The sequence below is a fragment of the Hemibagrus wyckioides genome, linkage group LG25 (assembly GCF_019097595.1).
Source record: "Hemibagrus wyckioides isolate EC202008001 linkage group LG25, SWU_Hwy_1.0, whole genome shotgun sequence".
NCBI classification, from domain to species: domain Eukaryota; kingdom Metazoa; phylum Chordata; class Actinopteri; order Siluriformes; family Bagridae; genus Hemibagrus; species Hemibagrus wyckioides.
Window position 1 is genome coordinate 19073933 of NC_080734.1, and position 20221 is coordinate 19094153.

Genomic DNA, 20221 nt, shown 5'->3' on the forward strand with positions numbered 1-20221 from the left:
AGCCTATTTAAAAGAGGCGTGGCCTGCCGGAATAGAGGTGGAAATGCAGTTTGGTCAGACTCTACGCAGATAGCTTAGTTAAAATGGCGGAGCTCAAGGAAGAGGACGCAGTGCAGCTACACCAGGAGGACGCCAATATTAAAGGCAAGATAACGCATGTGTTTTCTTGATAATGCAGCAGCAACTGCAGTACGACTTTTTGGAAATTACCTTCATGTGTACAAATGGCTTTGTGTCGCACCTAAATGCGCTTTTAGCGTGACTTTTAAACTGCTGAAGTAAATATGGGCCTCCTCACGGAGCTTCATCACAGGACCTAGATGCAGATAGCGTAAATAATGAAATGTGTTTTCGTCTTGGTTGATATGTGATGATTCGGTTATTCTATGTACGAGGTAAAAATGTGCAAGGATTCATAAGTTTATAGCGAATTATAAGTGCAGGTTGATTTAACTGTTGTGTAGTTGTCTGATCGCGGAGCTCCGTAATAGGGCCGTCCACCCGTAGATGTTTCGCGCTTCGCTTGTTATTTGTTTGTGCACGTGGGGGCGCTCTACTGATTTTTTTTATTTATGGCAAGGCTTGAACTTTAAAATCTCAGGAGAAATTAAAAAGTATTTCATTTCAATGTAATGCATGTTACTGTAGAAGACTCTGTGAAGATGATGGCAGCATCTGCAGAGGAGAGCACGCAGATGTCTGACCACGATGTCACATCCAGTGATCTTGTGAAAGCTGAGGACCGTCAAGCACAAGCCCCAGTCTCTTCAATGTCTGGTGAGAGATTAGTGACTGAGAATCCTTTTCTGATTTGATTTCACATGGAAGCCATGAAAATTAATCTTCGCTTGCTTGTTTGTTTTAAGAGAGACATATTTCCATCCAGATGTCACTAGATGGTCTGGAGATGCTTGTGGACTTAAATGGAGGTAACGAAGACTGAATATCTGACCTGAAATATTGGAAATAAACCTGGACCTATATTAGTGACTGAATATCTACTTTAGCTACAGTTAAGATATTGACCGTGTTTGTCCACTGACCTTCCCAGCTGGTAGAAAGTCTTGTCCGTTATGCCCAGAGGAGAAGTTCAAGGCCTGTTACAGCCACAAGCTGAGACGCCACCTGCAGAACCTTCACTGGAAAGTCTACGTGGAATTTGAAGGTAATTGACTGTGAATTGAAGCAGCACTATTAATTATAGCTAGTTCTCATGAACTGTATGCTGATTAAGACATATTTATTGGATTTTTTTTTTATAAGATCATGACTAACTTTGCTTGTGTTGGTTCTAGCAGGTCAGAGGATGTGTATCTGTCACCTGCCATGCAGACAGATGAAGTCCAGCCAGGGGTTAGATCAGGTGAGTCTTCAGTCTAACAAACATCTTAAATGGAATGGAAATTTGAAAGCATGAGAGATTTGAGACATGACTTGTCAGAAAAACCGTGCAAGATGTACTTTAGAGGCTCCCAGTTGATGAAACAGAAAAGCCTTCACCCTAACACGGTCCATGGCCGAGATTCGCAAGAGAGTCAAATCGAGTGTCCTCTCTGGGTGGGACGAATCGTTTTTTCATTAAGCACAACAACAGCTGTCAATCACGGTGGCCTGTGAGCTCATGTATGCGGAAGAGGGCAGATAGCGCCTTCCTTTGCGTGTTTTACTCCACCCTGTGACGCAGCAGTTCAGAAACTTCATGTGTTCCTGAGGAAGTCTGTGATCACCATCATTATCCCAGGTTGGTAGCTGACACATGATGAGGGAGACCTCAGTGGTTGTGAGAATGAGAATGTGAAATGGCCTTGAGTAAATTTGGGTGTGGAGGAGGGGGTGGAAGGAAAGATCATCTTTGACCTCTGTGTAGCTTTGAGCTCATCTCAGGAGTCTTATTCACAATATTCTCATCCTGAGCATCATTTTCTGACACTCAGTACTCAGTTTTTCTTTGCTACAATATTAGGATACACTATCAGCCATAACATTATGACCACCTGCTTAAGCTTGTGTTGGTCCCCCTTTTGCTGCCAAAACACAACAAACTGTGATGCACTGTGTATTCTGACCCCTTTCTGTCTGGACCAGCATTAACTTCTTCAGCAATTTGAGCAACAGTAGCTCGTCTGTTGGATCGGATCACACGGGCCAGTCTTCGCTCCCCATGTACATCAATGAGCCTTGAACGCCCATGACCCTGTCGCCGGTTCACCACTGTTCCTTCCTTGGACCACTTTTGATAGATACTGACCACTGCAGACCGGGAACACCCCACAAGAGCTGCAGTTTTGGAGATGCTCTGATCCAAATTGTGATGGCTAGACCACTGGCCCTTCGTCAAACTCGCTCAAATCCTTACGCTTGTCCATTTTTCCTGCTTCTAACACATCAACTTTGAGGACAAAATGTTGACTTGCTGCCTAATATATCCCACCCACTAACAGGTGCCATGATGAGGAGATCATCAGTCTTATTCACGGCGCCTCTCAGTGGTCATAATGTTATGCCTGATCGGTGTATATAAGGATATACTGGGTCTAATCCTCATGTCTTGGAGTTTTTTTCTTGCTACTGTTTCTAAATCTACATTGCTGTACAAATGCGATACAACTGAACAGGAAACAGCACTCATTTTGTTCTGTCTTCTCCAATGTGTGCACGTCTTCCAGAGTCAGGCTCGGCTGGTGGCACATTACCATTGCGTGGTGTGCTCTGTCACCATTGCCCGAAAAACGGACATGATCAGCCACCTCAAACGGCACATCAACAAAGGCGAGACCGAAGCGAGCTATTCGGGCACTTCAGACACATCGTTTGAGGAACCGGGTATGAAGAGTCTTGTGTGTTGTCTGTGTTCTGGTTCTATAAAAAGTTAAGTAAATCGTACACTTGTTCTGTCTTCTTCCAGTTCCAGGTCAGGCATACGAGATCATGAAAGAACTGGGCACCAACGTGCAGCTCATGCCCAACCACAGCACACCTATGAAGACGGACACTTACTTCAACCGCAAGATGAAGACCAACAGGTCAGTTATGCGCGCACACACACACACACACACAAGCTTTCAGTCTAATCTCTATTTCACCTCTAGTCTAAATCTCTCTCTATTCAGTTTTCCTCACATCTGCTTTTCCATATAACGTGAGTTTTGTTTTTATTTTCTTCTCCCTGGTAGGCAGTTGGTGTTTTGTTCTCTTGCTGTTCTTGCTGAGGAAAGGAGTCCACTAGAATGTCTGGATGCTTTTGGAGCCACAGGTGAAGCTCACTGCTCTGATTAACACTAACCTGATTTCTAATGAGAAGGTTTAGGGGATAAATTAGGAGCACGATGACATAAGAAGGACAGATGTTTATCTGTTAGTCACGTGTGAACAGGAAAGATTTCACACTTTTGCAAGATAAACAATTCTGTTAAACGTCTTCAAGACACCTTCAACTCGCTCAAGACTCCTCTAGATGTTAAAATCACACTCACACAAATATGGGTGTTTTAGATGGAGAGATTGTGGGTGTGTCTCATTAACATCTGTTCAAACTCCTCACACACACACACACCTGGAGGAAGTGATGCTTTCCATAGACGGCTTCAGCATTGTCGATCTCCCAAAAATAGGGCAGATTTTTTGTTGTTGTTGTACCATTCAAGAGTCTGAAAATTACCCTCTTTATCAGTTAGAACCTTTTTATTCTTCTATCCAACCTAAATTCATGATGTTTTTATACAGTGTTTGTGTCAGTTCATATCTGATAACAGATGATTCCTGGCTTGTTGTTTTTGTCCACTCACCATTCCTGAGCAGGGATAATGGGCTTGCAGTGGGCAAAGCACCTCCGCAATGCCGTTAAAGTGACCATAAACGACATCAATGAAGCCTGTGTCAGTATGATCAAGGAGAACTGCCACCTCAACCACATCCGGCTGGAGGGGGAGCAGGAAGACGACAGCGACGCCCCCATCAACACGGTGGAGGTCACGCAGATGGACGCCAATGTCCTCATGCACCTGAGAGCTTTTGACTACATGTGAGTAAAACCTGAGGGTCGTAATGCAGACGCAGAAGAGGACGAGTTTCCTGGGAAACGTTATAGAGCTCTTTATCTCTGTGATTTCACATACACTATATTGCCAAATGTATTGGGACACCCCTCCAAATCATTCAATTCAGGGGTTGAAAGGAACTCTTAAGCAAACCAAGACATTTTGGACAATTTCATGCTTTGTGGGAACAGTTTGGGGATGACCCCTTCCTGTTCCAACATGACTGCACACCAGTGACCAAAGCAAGGTCCATAAAGACATGGATGAGTGAGTTTGGTGTGGGCGAACTTGACTGGCCTGCACAGAGTCAGTTCATTGGGAGGGGTGTCCCAAAATGTTTCAATATATAGTGTATATATATTTTTTGAAATCGGAATCAATAATCAGTAATGCAGAATAACACGTGGGAATCTCGTTCATTTTGGGTTTCAGCATTTTGGTTTATATGAAATAAGGGTATGTTTATTTGTTCAGCATGGAATCCCGGCTCGTCTATATTAATAAATAAAGCTTTAAATCGATTTGAAGTCAGCTGAAAGCTAGCTGTAATGTTTTAAACAGCCAGTCATTTCAGTAAATACAAAGAAATAAAAAACTGTTGATTCACGTCTTTTCAGAAAATAATTGATTTGAAACTGCAGTCTGCTGAATGCAATCCATCTTATTTCAGCAGGTCACATGTCTGTGGCGTGTAAATAACACACACAGCTGGAGCTGATTTGTATCACCACTTGTTTTTGTGTCCTACAAGTACATCTTAAACTGTGTGGATTTGTTCATGCTTTATTCAGAGAGCTCAAATCTGTGCTTGCTTTTACTCTGTATTGATGAATCGTGCACAAGAACATGTCTGTTTTCCTGAAGTGTGTAGTAACTGAGATGAAGATCATACACTGAGTGTTTTTCTTACAGTAAATGTTCCATTGGCTGAGTATTGATTTATCAGGAGGATCAGTGGTGTAAATGCTGAAGCTCATCAGTAAGCATAGATCATGACACTGTTTTATTCTGTCAGACACCTGGACCCGTTCGGCACCTCCGTGAACTACCTGGATGCTGCCTTCAGAAACGTACGCAACTTGGGAATCGTTTCCGTGACGTCCACCGACACCGGCTCGCTCTACTCCAAATCTCTGAATGTGACACTTCGCCATTACGGCTGCCAGATCGTCAGGACTGAATACTACAGAGAGCTGGCAGCACGCATGGTGACGGCTTCTATAGCCAGGTAAGGCAGTGAGTTGAATAGTTTACAGAGCTGCGTCTTAAGCCATTTTTTCCAGCTGAGAGATTTCAGAAAGTATGACGTTATTTCCAGGAATGGAACAAAGATATGATGATGCAGATACTCTACTAATATACACTGATCAGACATAACATTATGACCACTGCCAGGTATCTCCTCATCATGGCACCTGTTAGTGGTGGGATATATTAGGCAGCAAGTGAACATTTTGTCCTCAAAGTTGATGTTAGAAGCAGGAAAAATGGACAAGTGTAAGGATTTGAGCGAGTTTGATGAAGGGCCAAATTGTGATGGCTAGACCACTGGATCAGAGCATCTCCAAAACTGCAGCTCTTGTGGGGTGTTCCCGGTCTGCAGTGGTCAGTGTCTATCAAAAGTGTCCTTTAAGTCCTAACATCTTGGGGCCAGATACCACAGCACACTTTCAGGGACCTAGTCCATGCCTCGACAGGTCAGGGCTGTTTTGGCAGCAAAAAGGTGACCAACAAAATATTAGGCAGGTGGTCATAATGTTATGGCTGATTGGTGTATATCTACGATCTTGAAAATATTTCACTGTTCTGAAGGAGTTTCATTTCATTCACTTACACTGTAGATATTGAGGAAAATGTCTTATTTTTGCAGCTTGGAGCTCATTAAACAAATTGGTAGAGCATTTAGACAGCAGAGACGGCCGTATTTTAGTCTTACTTTCTAGAATGAAGTTATTATTGATCTGTAAATCACTTAAAAATGCTTTCAAAAGGTTCCAGTGTTGTTGTTACTGCAGGTGAAACTCCTCGTGATTTGTGAAGCCTCTCAGATGTAGAAGAAAACATCTGGATTCGAATGCAGATTCATTCTCCTTCACTTGATTGTGCTTGATCTGTAAAATAATCATGATTGAAAGCCTCTACAGTAAAAGATGAACCTGGTTCGATTTGTAAATGTTGTGTGTGTGTGTGTGTGTGTGTGTTTTCAGGGCAGCAGCACGTTGTAATAAAGGTATCGAGGTGTTATTGGCTGTGGCCCTGGAACATTTCGTGCTGGTGGTGGTGCGAGTGCTCCGAGGACCCACACAGGCCGATGAGACGGCCAAGAAACTGCGGCAGCTGCTGCACTGCCAGTGGTGCGAGGAGAGAGTGTTCCTCAAGCCGGGCAGCATGGTGGAGGGTCAGTACACAACCACAGCTACACTATATATCTTTTCTTTTTGGTCATTATTTTATTCATGTGATTGGTATTTTTGGTTGATTCCTGCAGGGTGCAGTAGAGATTTGGTGTATTATCTGCAGCAGGCTGTTTATAAATAAATCCTTTACACTACATTCATATGCTTTCGTTTGTTTTTTCTTTAGAGAATCAGTACAGACAGTTACCGTGTCAGTGCCATGGCAGCATGCCGGGGAAGACTGCGGTCGAGCTCGGACCTCTCTGGTTAGATTCACTCCTAAACCTCATGCTCTGGTCACAACTTCATCTTACTGACCTTTTGTCAGCTATTTAACTTTTATAACAAATGTAGAAATGGAAGGAAATGTGTGTTTGTAGCATTATTTCTGGAAATAAATTCCTTTTCCAGGCTTTTAACTGGAAATCCTTCTGAGGTTCATGTGATAATCTGAACACAATCTCTAAGAAAGAAAGAAAAAGAAATGTAATTTTTATATTCATTAGAGATGTTATAAGAAAGGTGTGTGTGTGTGTCGCTCTCTCTCTGCGTGTGTATATCTCTCTTTGTGTGTGTGTCTATCTCTCTCTCTCTCTCTCTCTCTCACTCACTCTGTGTGTGTCTCACTCTCTGTGTGTCCATGTGTGTGTGTGTCAGGTCAGGGTCTCTGTTCAACACTGGCTTCCTGAGGCGTATGTTGGTGGCCGCGGTGCAGCACAGCATGGAGGACATTCAGCCTCTGGTGAAGACTCTGATCTGTGAGGCAGACTGCACCACGCTCAAATCCTTCTCAGTCACAGGACAACTGATCCTAACTAACCAAGGTAAGTGAGCCACTCCACCTCTACCCTGCCCCTTCACCTTCACCAGTGCTGGAATTCCCATACAGCCTGCAGGATCACACGGAAACAGCTTTACTGTATAAAGACTTCTGGTCATTTAAAACTAAAACCCAGCATGACCATTCTATCAGCACTGTCCACACGAGCACTCTCACTGCTCTGGGTTACACATCAGTCTAATCCCACACAGACACTGCACTGGGATGTTCATGAGGATGGCAAAGTAGTCCAGACATTAAGTTATAACGATTTTCGAACGATTTTAGCCTAACCTTAAATGGGCTTGTGGGTCTGCTGAGGAAGTCTGGCTGTTGGTTAAAGTGATAAACATGTTCTTTACTCTTGCTTATGACTACAATCCAACTTCACTGATAAACCTGCAGTGATGAACACTGATTTGCTTTACCCATGGCAGATGACCAGAAACTAGAGACATGTAGTCACACTGTTGTGTTGGAGAACTTCCCTGGGTTTGATCAGGAACGTGGAGATGTGATTCAGGCTCGAGTGCATCTTCCTCTTTTCTATCTTTTCCTTACTCTTTATTTGCATACACACTCTCTCCTGCAGCACACGTCACTCCCTCTTTATCCATTCTCCACCTCACTACAACACATTACCACTCCTGGCTCCACCCTTCATTCACACACCGGCATGTGACCACGCCCCCTCCTCCACAGACACATTAGTAGATTCTTACAGTAATTAACCATCTTGAATGTGTATTATTACGTATGTTAACAGCTAACACTCACTGAAGCGGATGCAGTGGTTTCGCTCTGCTCCTGATGAACATATTGTCCAATTTCCTGAAGGATGCTGTTGTTTTTTTGTTTTTTTAATCTTTCGGCAGTAGAGTGCGGCGTCGTCATCAAAACTCTACAGAAGGTGGAGGAAGCAGACGCTGTTGATGCATCAGGTAGCAGTTTCATGGATTCATGGAGAGATTAAAAATCATCTGATGATTCAGCTTAAGCAGGCATCGTTAAACACTAGAGTCATTTAGTAAAACCTAGCTTGTTTATGTATAAGCCAAGTTTCTCTTACTTATTTATTGCTGCTTGGAACAGAAGAGATATTTTATTTTTCTCCAACTCAGGGAAGCGGAGGATTGGAGAGGAGTCTAGTAACGTATTGAAGAAGCTGAAGTCAGACGCATCGCTGGAGCATCCTGCTTTCTACTACAGCATCCATCGCCACAGCATCCGGGGCATGAACATGCCCAAGTGAGTCCTCTCTCTCTTTCTCTCTCTCTCTCTCTCACACTCTCTCTCTCCTCTTCTTCTTCACTGTGATTATACGACCTGCATCAATACGATTAGAATGATTAGAAATGTATTACAAAGACCTTTTTTTCTCTCTCTCTTAATCAGTACAGTGTCACAGATGAACAGGAACAAGTAAAACTGTTCACTTTTCAGAGTAAAGACTAGTAAAGGTTTTAGAGACATGATGAGGAACCGGTGAGTGTGAATAAGGAGCGAGGGCTTCTAGTAGCTCTAGGAGTAAATGTGTTGCATTGATTATTAGACAAACAGTTCAGTTTGCTCAGAAAGCCAAAAATAAAAGTGGGAAATGTAAATTCAGCAACTTAAAATTGATCATCAGATGACTGAGGATGAGACGTGATGATAAATTCATGTCCCATGTCGCTTCAGGTTTAGACATCCAGTGGTGTTCATGTGGCTTGCTGAAGCCGTGTTAAATATTTTCCCTACATTAAAGTATTCCACTGCAACAGTTGGACCAATTCTTCAAATTTAAAAGAAATTCTGTTGTTTACTGAATGCAATATCGGTAATAATGCATCATATGGCACGTCCCCATTAGAATCAGGTACTGCATATTAGAACAAAAATATATACACAAAATAAAATGAATAAAACGCCATCTCCTCAAACAGTATTAAACATTTTGTGTTTCTGCTCCCAGGTTGAATAAGTTCCTGCAGTACCTGACCGAGGCCGGGTTCAGGGTGAGCCGCACGCATTTCGACCCGACTGGAGTCCGCACCGACGCCACGCTGGAGCAGTTCAAGTCTGTGCTCACCAAGTACAGTGTACCGACCTACAGCTCCGGTCCAGCTAGCAGCCTCAGCACAGAGGACATGACGGCCAAAAAGGACTAAACATGGACAAAAGCCAACAGCAATATTAGTAATGTTATTAATAATAATCTGGTGTTGAATAGTGTTGCTCTGGCAACGGGATGCCACATAACTGCAGAGCTGTGTGTGTGTGTGTGTGTGTGTGCACGCCTTTCTGCTCATACTACTGTACTCTATAGTACACCACTTAGAGTATCACTGTACTAACTACTGTACAGTACACACCACATCCAACCATTATACCCACCATGGGCCCCTCTCTCTCTCACATGCACACACACACACACACACTCTCTCTCTCTCTCTCTCTCTCTCTCTCTCTCTCTCTCTCTCTCTCCCAGTTAACTCAGTGATACTTTGAGATACTTGTCCTTTTTAGTCGGCTAGTATTAATAATAATAATTAATAAGTGGCTTTCAGAAGTGACCAGTGTTTGTACTTCCTGCCCCTCAGAAGGTTCATGTTTTATATTAGAAAAGTGTTTCTCGACATTAATCCTATACCCTGATGTGTGGTGTAAGCTGCTATACAGTACAGTCGTATGCCCAGGATCCTAATGCACTGAGACTTTGCGCCATTTCGTTGTTTTTTTTATTCTTTAATCTATCAATCTGAGCCTGTCTGCTTTCAGTATCGAATGCTCGTATTTATTTTTTTACACGTTGGAATATTTTAAGAGCAGTTTTGTTGAGCTTGATGTATGATCTCTGTATTGTTAGGCTGGAGCTTCAGAGCTGCAGAGTCAGATTTATACAACACATTGAGTTAAGCCTTACAACATAAATAAATAAACTCCTTACAACACGAATAAAGCTAACATGCTGTGTTTGGAATGTGGACACTGATCTGGCATAACATTATGACCACCTGCCTGATATTGTGTCGGCCCCTGTTTTTGCTTCCATGGGCCCCATCTCACAATTTACATGAGTTAAAGGACACTTTTGAAAGATACCACTGCAGACCGGGAACAACCCACCAGAGCTGCAGTTTTGGAGATGCTCTGATCCAGTGGTCTAGCCATCACAATTTGGCCTTCTACCAGAACCAGCATTAACTTCTTCAGCAAATCGAGCAACAGTAGCTTGTCTGTTGGATTGGATCACACGGGCCAGCCTTCACTCCCCACATCCATCAATGAGCCTTGACCGCCCATGACCCTGTCACCGGTTCACCACTGTTCCTTGGACTGCTTCTGATAGATACTGACCACTGCAGACTGGGAACACCCCACAAGAGCTGCAGTTTTGGAGATGCTCTGATCCAGTGGTCTAGCCATCACAATTTGGCCCTTCATCAAACTCGCTCAAATCCTTACGCTTGTCCATTTTTCCTGCTTCTAACATCAACTTTGAGGACAAAATGTTCACTTGCTGCCATTACTTGGTGCTATGATGAGGAGATCATCAGTGTGAAAAACCCTGAGGCATGTCTGAAATCGTAGATTGAAAATGTCACTGTTTTTATACAGGAGGACGTCATCAAATACCACTGGTATTTAAATACAATACGGTATTTTTAGTGTCCTCTAACCTGAAGGGATTTGTAAGACATTTTTCATAAACGTCACGCTGGCTGATGTACACTAACTTGACAGGATATTAAAACACAAAACCTTAAACCTCTTTTGAAGGCTGTGTCCCTCTTTAATATGCCTGTGTTTGGGTTCATGCACTAGTTAAAAAAACAACCTGATGGCCGCTGGTCAGAGCTTCACGGACACGCCTCTCATTAAAGGTTTAATGTAGAGTAAAAGGAGCCTTGGCTTTAAAAGTTATGTGAGTTTTCCACACTCTCATCATTACATTTACTATTATTAACTAACCCTATTAGACCCGTTATATGGAATAATAGACAGTTCACCTCCATCTATAGTGATACTTCAGACACGTCTGGTTTCGTGACATTTATAAATTATTGCTTCAGTGGGATTTTGACTCTACTATGAGCGTAGCCGAGCCTGGCAAGCAGGCTTTGTACCACAGGCTTTCTATTGTTAGCCAAACAGTAATGGTTTCATGAAAGCTTTGAGTTACAGCTCTATTACCTTAAACAGACCTCTCTCCCCCGGGGCATCTTTGGGCCGGTTCTGCTCGGATAGTCTTCTCCATATACAACACAAGTCCATTGTTCTAGGTAATGATTAGAACCCTGGCTGAAATCTTTACAAGGAACCGCCTTGACTCCCTGTTCTTTTAGCCATCACCCATGTTACTGGATTATTTTTTTCGTCCCCCAGAGATCTAGGACCATGTGGAGAAAGAGCACATAAAAGTCTCATCAGTTTGACTAATTATTCATATTTAAGAAATGACCTTCAGCATTTTTAGAAGGTTTATTTTAGTCTTAAATTTTAAAATGCAAAACTTACAGAAAAATTATACCATCAAATAAAATGTAACAGAAACCAGGTGAGGGGGAAAATAAGTAAATAAGCACTAGTACTATTTATTTATTTATTTAATCCATCCATATACCTCCTCTTTGGCCTTCCTCTTTGCCTCCTGCCTGGCAGCTCCATGTCCAACATTCTCCTACCAATATACTCACTCTCCCTCCTCTGAACATGTCCAAACCATCTTAATCTGGCCTCCCTAACTTTGTCCCCTAACTTTGTCCCCCAAACGTCCAACATGAGCTGTCCCTCGCTGTGGCCACCCCTGAAGGGAAAAGCCGAAGGAAGAGGACCCATCTACTGATTGTTTAGTTTATTCACAGTTATTCTGATACCCACAGCATCACAATACAACCACAGCACGCCCCAGGAGGTCTTTCCTATCAGCGGCCATCGATACTCTATAACTCCTCCCCTTTCAGTACGGAGCAGCTGCAATATCATACCATCATACCATGTGCAATATCACATCATGTCCAATATGTTCTACTTCCCTAGCACCATTTCTGTACATGACTACATTTTGTATATATAGAATATTTCATTTATTGAGCTCAAATGGTTAAAGCTCTGCGTTACTGGCCGGAAAATTGGGGTTCATGCCCCAGCACTGCCAAGCTGCCACCGTTGGGCCCTTGAGCAAGGCCCCTAACCCACCCTGCTCCAGTGGCGCTGCATCATGGCTGACCCTGTGCTCTGACCCCAACCTCCAAGGATGGGATATGCAAAGAAAGAGTTTCACTGTGCAGTAATGTATACGTGACAAATAAAGACCACTTCATTTCTATTTATTTTCTCATTTCCAATCTGATCATATTAATAAACTTTTATCTTTTTCATCTTATCTTATATTAAGAGAAGCACTCCCGCGGAACCCGAAATCACAACCCTTTGTTTCCCGACGGAATGTTTTCACCAGCCAACCCCGTCACGTTGCTATGATGCTAGCTCGTCTTCAGACAGTAGATATTGTGTGGCTCTTGTTAGCATTCTGCTTTCTGATCGCTTTCAGTGTTTGTAAACTCTCCCTCAGGTTACCAGGTGACTTCGAGCTTCTTTTCCAGGCTCTTATACGATACGGAAAAACTAAAGCCGAGACCCAGCAACCCAGAACCTTTACTTTACTTTATGTTCCGAAAAGGTGCTGAGATGCTTCATTCCTCTTCATTCCTCTCTCTCTCTCTCTCTCTCTCTCTCTCTCATTAACCTGTCCCCTCTACGTCATTTAGATGGTTCTGGCACTTCTACGCGGTTTCTGTCCTCTGGAATGGACTTCTCCTGGTCTTCTCCCTCTGCACTGTGCTCCACGTGAAGCGGCTTCCTGACTTCCTGACCGATCTCCTTACTTTCCTGACCGGAAAACCAAACACTTCTTGGAGCGGTACTGAACTGGACATACAGTCAGGATAGTACAGATGATACTCCAGATCACACTGTATATATAACCACCTCTTTTCGCTGTCTCCATTTCAGAAGTAAAGCTGACAGTCTTGGTGTTACAAGCTCTCCTGTGGATCCATTCCCTCAGGCGCTTGCTGGAGTGCTTCTGGGTCAGCATCTTCTCTGATGGACACATCAATGTTGTTCAGTATGCGTTCGGACTGAGTTATTACATCCTGCTAGGGTTGACTGTGCTGTCTGTAAACACCTCACTGCCTACAGAAGGTGAGTGCGAGTTCCTGTGATCAAGCATATTGTATATACACAGATCAGGCATAAGATTATGACCAGCTGTCTAATATTGTGTTGGTTCACTGCCAAAACAGCCCTGATCCGTCATACACTGTGTGTCTGACACCTTTCTGTCATCAACGTCTTCAGCAATTTGAGCAACAGTAGCTCGTCTGTTGGATCGGATCACACGGGCCAGCCTTCGCTCCCCATGTGCATCAATGAGCCTTGGCTGCCCATGACCCTGTCTCCGGTTCACCACTGTTCCTTCCTTGTACCACTTTTGATAGATACTGACCACTGCAGACCGGGAACACCCCACAAGAGCTGCAGTTTTGGAGATGCTCTGATCCAGTGGTCTAGCCATCACAATCTGGCCCTTCATCAAACTCGCTCAAATCCTTACGCTTGCCTTACATTTGGCAGAAGCTCTTATCCAGAGTGACATACAAGAGTGATGAAGTCTCTATCAGTGAATACAATAACACTGGTCCACTAGGTCACAGACTTGGGATACCATCAGTCTGTTTTTAATCAACATACAGTTACTCTGTATTGCCAAAAGTTTTGGGACACCCCTACAGATCATTGAATTCAGGGGTTGTTCTCTGTCCCTTAGTTCCAGTGAAAGGAACTCTTAATGCTTCAGCTTCATACCAAGACATTTTGGACAATTTCATGCTCCCAAATACCAGAACAGAGAAAAATTTAGATGTATACCTACCTCTTACCCCGAGAGATGGTGGGAGCAGTTGAGCAGTGTTAGTAGATCTGAGGGAGCGAGGTGCAGTGCGAGGAGTAATGAAGAGGCTTTGTTGATGACCTGCACACATCAGTCTGGATGAATAATGCCAGTCTTGGAGCATGATGAATGCAGGACCCTCAGAACCTGATGCCTTCAACTCCAGCTCCTTTGTTGCTGTTGTGCGGTTCAGTTGTAATATTCGGACCAATATTTATTTCTTCATGAAAGTTAATTTGTGCCTCTGTCCTGAATGATGCCATGTCTGTTGTGATGCTGAGATTTTTATATGTGCATACAGTTGTTTATAGAGATGCTTGTGATGAAATCAGTTACTGGAATATTTACATTTATGGCATTTGACACAAATCTTTATCCAGAGCGACTTACATTTATCTCATCTATATACAACTGGGCATTTTAGGGTTAAGGGCTTTGATTAAGAGCCCAACAATGGCATCTTGAGAGCAGTGGGATTTGAACTGACCTTCTGATCAGCAGTCCAGCTGAGCTTCCACTGCCTGGAAACTTCTAGATTGTTTAAAGACAAGTCAAATTGTCTGTATGGAAACCTGTTGGACTTAACCTGTGTTATAGAAACTTTCTAAAAACAATTATATATAATGAAAAAGGTGCTTGCTGATAAAAGTTCTTCATAATTCTCTCTCAGGGGCATCTGTTCTGACCTTCTCACAGCTCATATGGCACGTAGCAGGAGTCCTGCTGTTCTTCTGGGCTTCACTGCTGCAGCACCGCTCGCTCTCACTGCTGGCCAGCCTGCGCACTAGCAGCTCGGGTAACTAAATCTGTTTTACTAATTGGATACAGGATTAATGAGGAAACAGGAACAGTTCGAGAGCATAAGAACCAACTTGAATATAACTGGCATTATTTTTACACTTTACATACATTCATCACTGGATACATGAAGACAAGAGCGCACACTACTCTTAGGGCTTTAATATTTAATCTGGAGTTGAACTGAATTACTAACAAGCCTCTTTATCACCCTACAGGTCAGGTGCAGACTCTGGCCCACAGGATACCACGTGGAGGCTGGTTCGAGCTGGTGTCCTGTCCTCACTACCTGGCAGAGCTGCTGATCTACACGGCCCTGAGCGTGTGCTGCGGCTGCGTCTCGGTCACCTGGTGGCTCGTGGTGCTCTATGTTCTGTGGAACCAGGTTCTGGCAGCTCATCTCTGTCATGAGTATTACAGAAGCACGTTTAAAGCATATCCCTCTGAGCGCAAAGCCATCGTCCCGTACTTGCTCTAAACAGCTCGTTTTTTAAAAGATATTAACATGTAAAAATTGTGTGATTAAAAATGTTATCAGTGAAAAAAGAAATGAGTTTGTAATGAATCTACAACATGCTATTGGGCTCACACCTAAAACTTCTCCTCACTCTGCTGTACGAAAACATCTGACTTTATTATTCAAGGGGAAACCACTTAGCAACACCCTAGCAACCGCCTAGCTTACACCTGGCAACACCATTGAAACTACCTGGAATACAATAGCAACCATGTAGCATCACATAAAACACCATAGCAACCACCTGGGATACCACAGCATCCAGCAACACCCTAGAACCAGTTTGGATAACCATGACATCTGCCTAGCAACATCATAGCAACCGCCTGGAATTACATAGCAAACTCTACCTAGCAGCAACCACCTGAGGTATAACAGCAACCAATCAGCTTCCACCTCATAATGTTCATATGCTCATGAATGTCCATGCTCATAATGTTATGATCAGTGTATTTAAAATAAAGAAGTTGCATGGTGTAGATCCAGTACATCATTACACATCACCATGCTACAGAGTGCTGTTTTAACTTAATATCAATCCCGTAATGCAGTGCAGTCGATACCTTCACTGCTATAATAATGATGTTTGGTAAGAAATAATAAATAGCACCATTTTAGACTGAGAGTGATGATCCTGTTTCAGGTTTTTATTGCACAAAGGAAATGAATCCACACAAAAAGGTTAAAGAAGAGAAAAAAGGGAAACTCTGAATAGTGTTCTACTGAAGGTGTGATGATGGAACTGAACAGCGCTGTTCTGCTCGAGGAAACTGAACCCGAAGCCACAAATTAATCAGACATTTTACTGTATGAAGGAAGCCGTAAGACTGAAGCAGATTCTCCTCGTTCCTGGATAACATGCAACACTCAGTTTATCCATAACACATGATTTCATATGTTCCTCTCATCCTGTAATCCCAGAAAGTGAGACTAAAGTTTGTCACAACCTCACTGTCCACTTTATTAGATACAATAATAGAAAATTCTCTGACCCAAAGTCTTTTTCCATAACAAGTTTCCACAATTCGCATTCAATTCTACAGTGACGTTGTAGAGGCAGCCGTCTCCTAACACTGGAGGCTTAAAATAAACTCATCATCCACTTTATTAGGAATGCCTGCACGCACAAGCAGTTCTCCAATCGGCCAATCATGTGGCAGCGGCACGATGTATAAAATCATACAGATAAAGATCAAGAGCTTCGGTTAATGTTCACATTTAACATCAGAATGAAGTCGTCGTCTGATCTCTGTGATTTTAACTCTGTAGTATTGTTGTTGAGATTTTTAGAAACTGATGATCTCCTGCTGGGATTTTCACACACAACAATCTCTAGAGTTTACACAGAAAGATAGAGAAAACCAGTCTCATTAAGAGACAGTTGTGTGTGTGTGAACACCTTGATAATGAGAGAGATCAGAGGAAAATGGCCAGACTGGTTTGAACTGATAGGAAGGATATAGAAGCTCTTATGATCACTCAAGCAGAAGACCACACTGGACTCCACTCCTGATAGACAAATATCACTTTATTCGAATCTTTATCTAGTTTGTGTGAGTCTGTGTTCATGACAGCCTCAGACTCGTGTTCTTGGCTGAGAGGAGAGGAACCTGATGTGCTGTTGTAGCTCATCCACCTCAGGGTTTAATGTTTTGTGCACGCTGAGATGCTTTTCTGCTCACCACGGTCGTAAAGAGTGATTATATGACTTACTCTAACCTTCCTGAGAGCTTGAATCAATCTGATCATTCTCCTCTGTTTATCTCTCTCATCAACAAGGTGTTCACACACACACAGACCTGTCTCTCACTTCTGTATCATTCTGTGTAAACTCTAGAGACTGCTGTGTGTGTGAAAATCCCATCATCCAACAACCACACTACGGTTAAAATCACAGAGATCAGACTACTTCTTCATTCTGATGCTTGGTGTGAACATTAACCGAAGCTCTTGATCTTTATCTGTATGATTTTGTACATGGTGCCGCTGCCATATGTTTGGCTGACTGGAGAACGGCTTGTACGTGCAGGCATTCCTTATAAAGTGGACGATGAGTTCTTTTTAAGCCTCCAGTGTTTATAGATGGCTGCCTCTATAACGTTACTGTAGAACCGGATGTGAATTGAGGAAACTCGTTATGTAAAAGACTTTGGGGTCAGAGAATTTTCTATTACTTGTTTGGGTTTGCTGATCTTTGCACTGCCGCAGGATTTCCATCAGAGTGAGATATCGCTCTAGTCTCTTTCACACACATTTTGTAATTTCCCAGGAATTTCCAGGTTTGTGCAAAAAATCTTATTATAATACAGCGAGGTACAAATAAATACGAGCGAGAGTATGAAATGGAAATACAAAAAAGTAGGAATGCCATGGGAATGTGAGAAGTTCAGGATATGAATAGTGGATTTTCCAGACTATAATTTGTAGGATTTATTGGTTTGTGCTCTTTATAGCATGCATTGCGACTCGAAATAAGGCGATTTCCATCATTCTGGAATTTTCAGTGCAACTACTATGGAGAACAATTGCACAGCAGTGATTTTCCCTTTAATATAAACATGCTGAAATTCCCTGCAGTGGGTACGAGCGTGTCTTAAACCCCACCAGCCACCATGTGCGATGCTCTCCACTCTGAATCTGTTTAATAATCTCATAGTCTGGAAAATCCACCCATATTTCGGATGTGTGACCGTTAATGTGAGGATGTTTCGAACCCCCGTGACGTGAATGTTGAATTTACGATGCTGGAATTCCTCCCCCGATGGGCGGAGTTGAGAGAGGAGGCAGGAGAAGAGACTTCAGCTTGAGTGACATGGCGGCGATCTCTGGGTCCTGAGACTCGTACATCTTCACCAGTCTGGCGAACTTCAGGACACCTGAACAAATAACCAAAGCAAAAGGGGATACGTTCAAGAGGATGTGTTTACGAATAACCACTCTGTCCAGCTCTGACCGGAACCAGTCCAGAGAAGACCATTAGTTTTTCTCACAATCTCAAGATAATAATAAGTTAAGGCTCTGGGTAGTTGACCAGAAGATCAGGGTTCGAGCCCCAGCACCGCCAAGCTGTCATCATTGGGCCCTGCTCCAGGGGCACTGTATCATGGCTGACACTGTGCTCTGACCCCAACCTCCACGGATGGGATATTGTGCAGTAATGTATACGTGACAAATAAAGACACCTTAACTTCTGGAATGACCATAAACCTCTGTTGATCTCATCCATGGAGCAGGAAATAAAATCAGTAAAGGGTTAGATGCCGGTGTCTCACCTTCTCCTTCGTTATTGAAGCCGTAAGCCTTGATCACTTCCTGCTGGATTTGTGTAGCCACAGGCAGGACCAGCTGGAGCATCTTCCCCATGTCATTACAGGCACTTTCCCTCGCCTCCTCCATCCGAGAGGCATTCTCAGGCACAGAGAAAGCCTGGATCACCTCACTCAGCACCACTACAACACACACACACACACAGATACAGAGTTACACAGGAAGAGGGTTCAGGTCATTGGGATGACCATGACCATGAGTTGAACTTTACCTCGAGCTTGTTCTATTGTCAGTGTGGGCTGCTGAGCTGGAGCTGATGCCATTCCGGCTTTATCTCTAAAATACAACCGATTTATCAACACAATAAAAACCATAACAGTAGTAACATGTACACAGGACCGGCTAATAAAGAGAGAACATTAATAATAACTACAAGTGAATAAACAGCCTGCTACAAATTCCTATAAATATATATAGAGATAGAACTAACATCCCTGAATGAAGCTGAGAAAGCAAGCTGAACAATTCTAGCGTTAGAAGGAAATCTTTCACAGCAGGTTTCAGTATTTACTTACAATTAAAAGCGTTTTTATTCCGTAAATCAATAAATAATATATATATTTTAAAGTTTACAGCAAGCGCTCGGCTACGCGTTATTTTCTTTTCCCCCACCCGTATTCCAACAAGTCTGCGCCTCCGCTGAACGACTGCTCAGTTCATTGGCTAAGCGTAGGACGCTTAAAAACTACCAACCAATCACCTCACAGAACGCACAGACTTTTAACCAATCCCGGTGCGGAGGGAGAGGTTTTGGCGAAATACGGGTGTGAAAATAAAAGTCAACAAATGCACGACAGTTCCGGGGTGTTGCACTAAAATTGGTGCGACCATCAGAAACGTCCGTGTGCAACAAAAAAAAACCCTGAGTTTTCTTAAAATAACAGTCGGCACTGGCAATGGAGGTTCGGACATGGACAAAGTTATTGTTTTTATAACTGACCACTACAGTGGACTGGAGTTAAAGTCAAAGTTCAGACATACAGCTTACAGCTTTAGCAAGAGTGTAGGAATTTTTATATATTGGCCTCAGTTTAAAAAAAAGAAAATAAATGGAAGGAGAGAGAGAGAGAGGAAGGGAGAAAGGGGGGGGCAGAGACAGAGAGGGGGAGGGAGGGAGGTCGAGAGAAAGAGAAGAAGGTACAGAGAGAGTCAGACAGAGAGAAGGAAGGAGGGAGGGAGAAAGAGACAGAGAGAGAAGGAGGGAGGGAGAAAGAGACAGAGAGAGAGAGAGAAGGAGGGAGGGAGAAAGAGACAGAGATAAGGGGAGGGAGAGAGAGAATAAACATTAGAATAGGTCAAATCATCTATTTAGTAGAAGGAAGGCACTGGTGAGCTCAGGAACATCAGAAGACCCTGACTGAGGGAGCTGACAGTAGAATAAGGAATTGT

The 20221-nt window shown here is 43.1% G+C and overlaps 3 protein-coding genes across 5 annotated transcripts; 2 read left to right on the forward strand and 1 right to left on the reverse strand.

The window, feature by feature from the left end:
- Positions 1–48: 48 nt before the first annotated feature.
- On the forward strand, positions 49–9624 carry trmt1l (tRNA methyltransferase 1-like). Of its 3 annotated transcripts, none has more exons than XM_058378540.1 (16): positions 49–144; positions 649–777; positions 867–929; positions 1052–1165; positions 1296–1363; positions 2667–2823; positions 2906–3023; positions 3174–3253; positions 3799–4021; positions 5053–5265; positions 6245–6435; positions 6621–6699; positions 7091–7257; positions 8129–8194; positions 8375–8501; positions 9208–9624. In XM_058378540.1, exons 1-16 carry the CDS (start codon positions 84–86, stop codon positions 9401–9403), a joined length of 2052 nt encoding a protein of 683 aa, XP_058234523.1. In that variant the 5' UTR covers positions 49–83; the 3' UTR covers positions 9404–9624. The 3 variants fall into 3 exon arrangements, with proteins under 3 accessions (XP_058234523.1, XP_058234526.1, XP_058234524.1); XM_058378543.1 differs by having other exon boundaries at positions 8132–8194; XM_058378541.1 differs by having other exon boundaries at positions 1299–1363.
- Positions 9625–12680: 3056 nt separating this feature from the next.
- On the forward strand, positions 12681–16009 carry srd5a3 (steroid 5 alpha-reductase 3). The gene is made up of 5 exons (XM_058378544.1): positions 12681–12918; positions 13007–13158; positions 13251–13442; positions 14861–14986; positions 15207–16009. The coding sequence occupies exons 1-5, from the start codon at positions 12716–12718 to the stop codon at positions 15464–15466; spliced, it is 933 nt and encodes a 310-aa protein (XP_058234527.1). The 5' UTR covers positions 12681–12715; the 3' UTR covers positions 15467–16009.
- A 122-nt stretch (positions 16010–16131) lies between these two features.
- On the reverse strand, positions 16132–19480 carry grcc10 (gene rich cluster, C10 gene). The gene is made up of 4 exons (XM_058378545.1): positions 19348–19480; positions 19044–19108; positions 18778–18954; positions 16132–18381 (listed from the first exon to the last, which is right to left on the reverse strand). The coding sequence occupies exons 2-4, from the start codon at positions 19093–19095 to the stop codon at positions 18242–18244; spliced, it is 369 nt and encodes a 122-aa protein (XP_058234528.1). The 5' UTR covers positions 19096–19108; positions 19348–19480; the 3' UTR covers positions 16132–18241.
- Between the last annotated feature and the right edge of the window lie 741 nt (positions 19481–20221).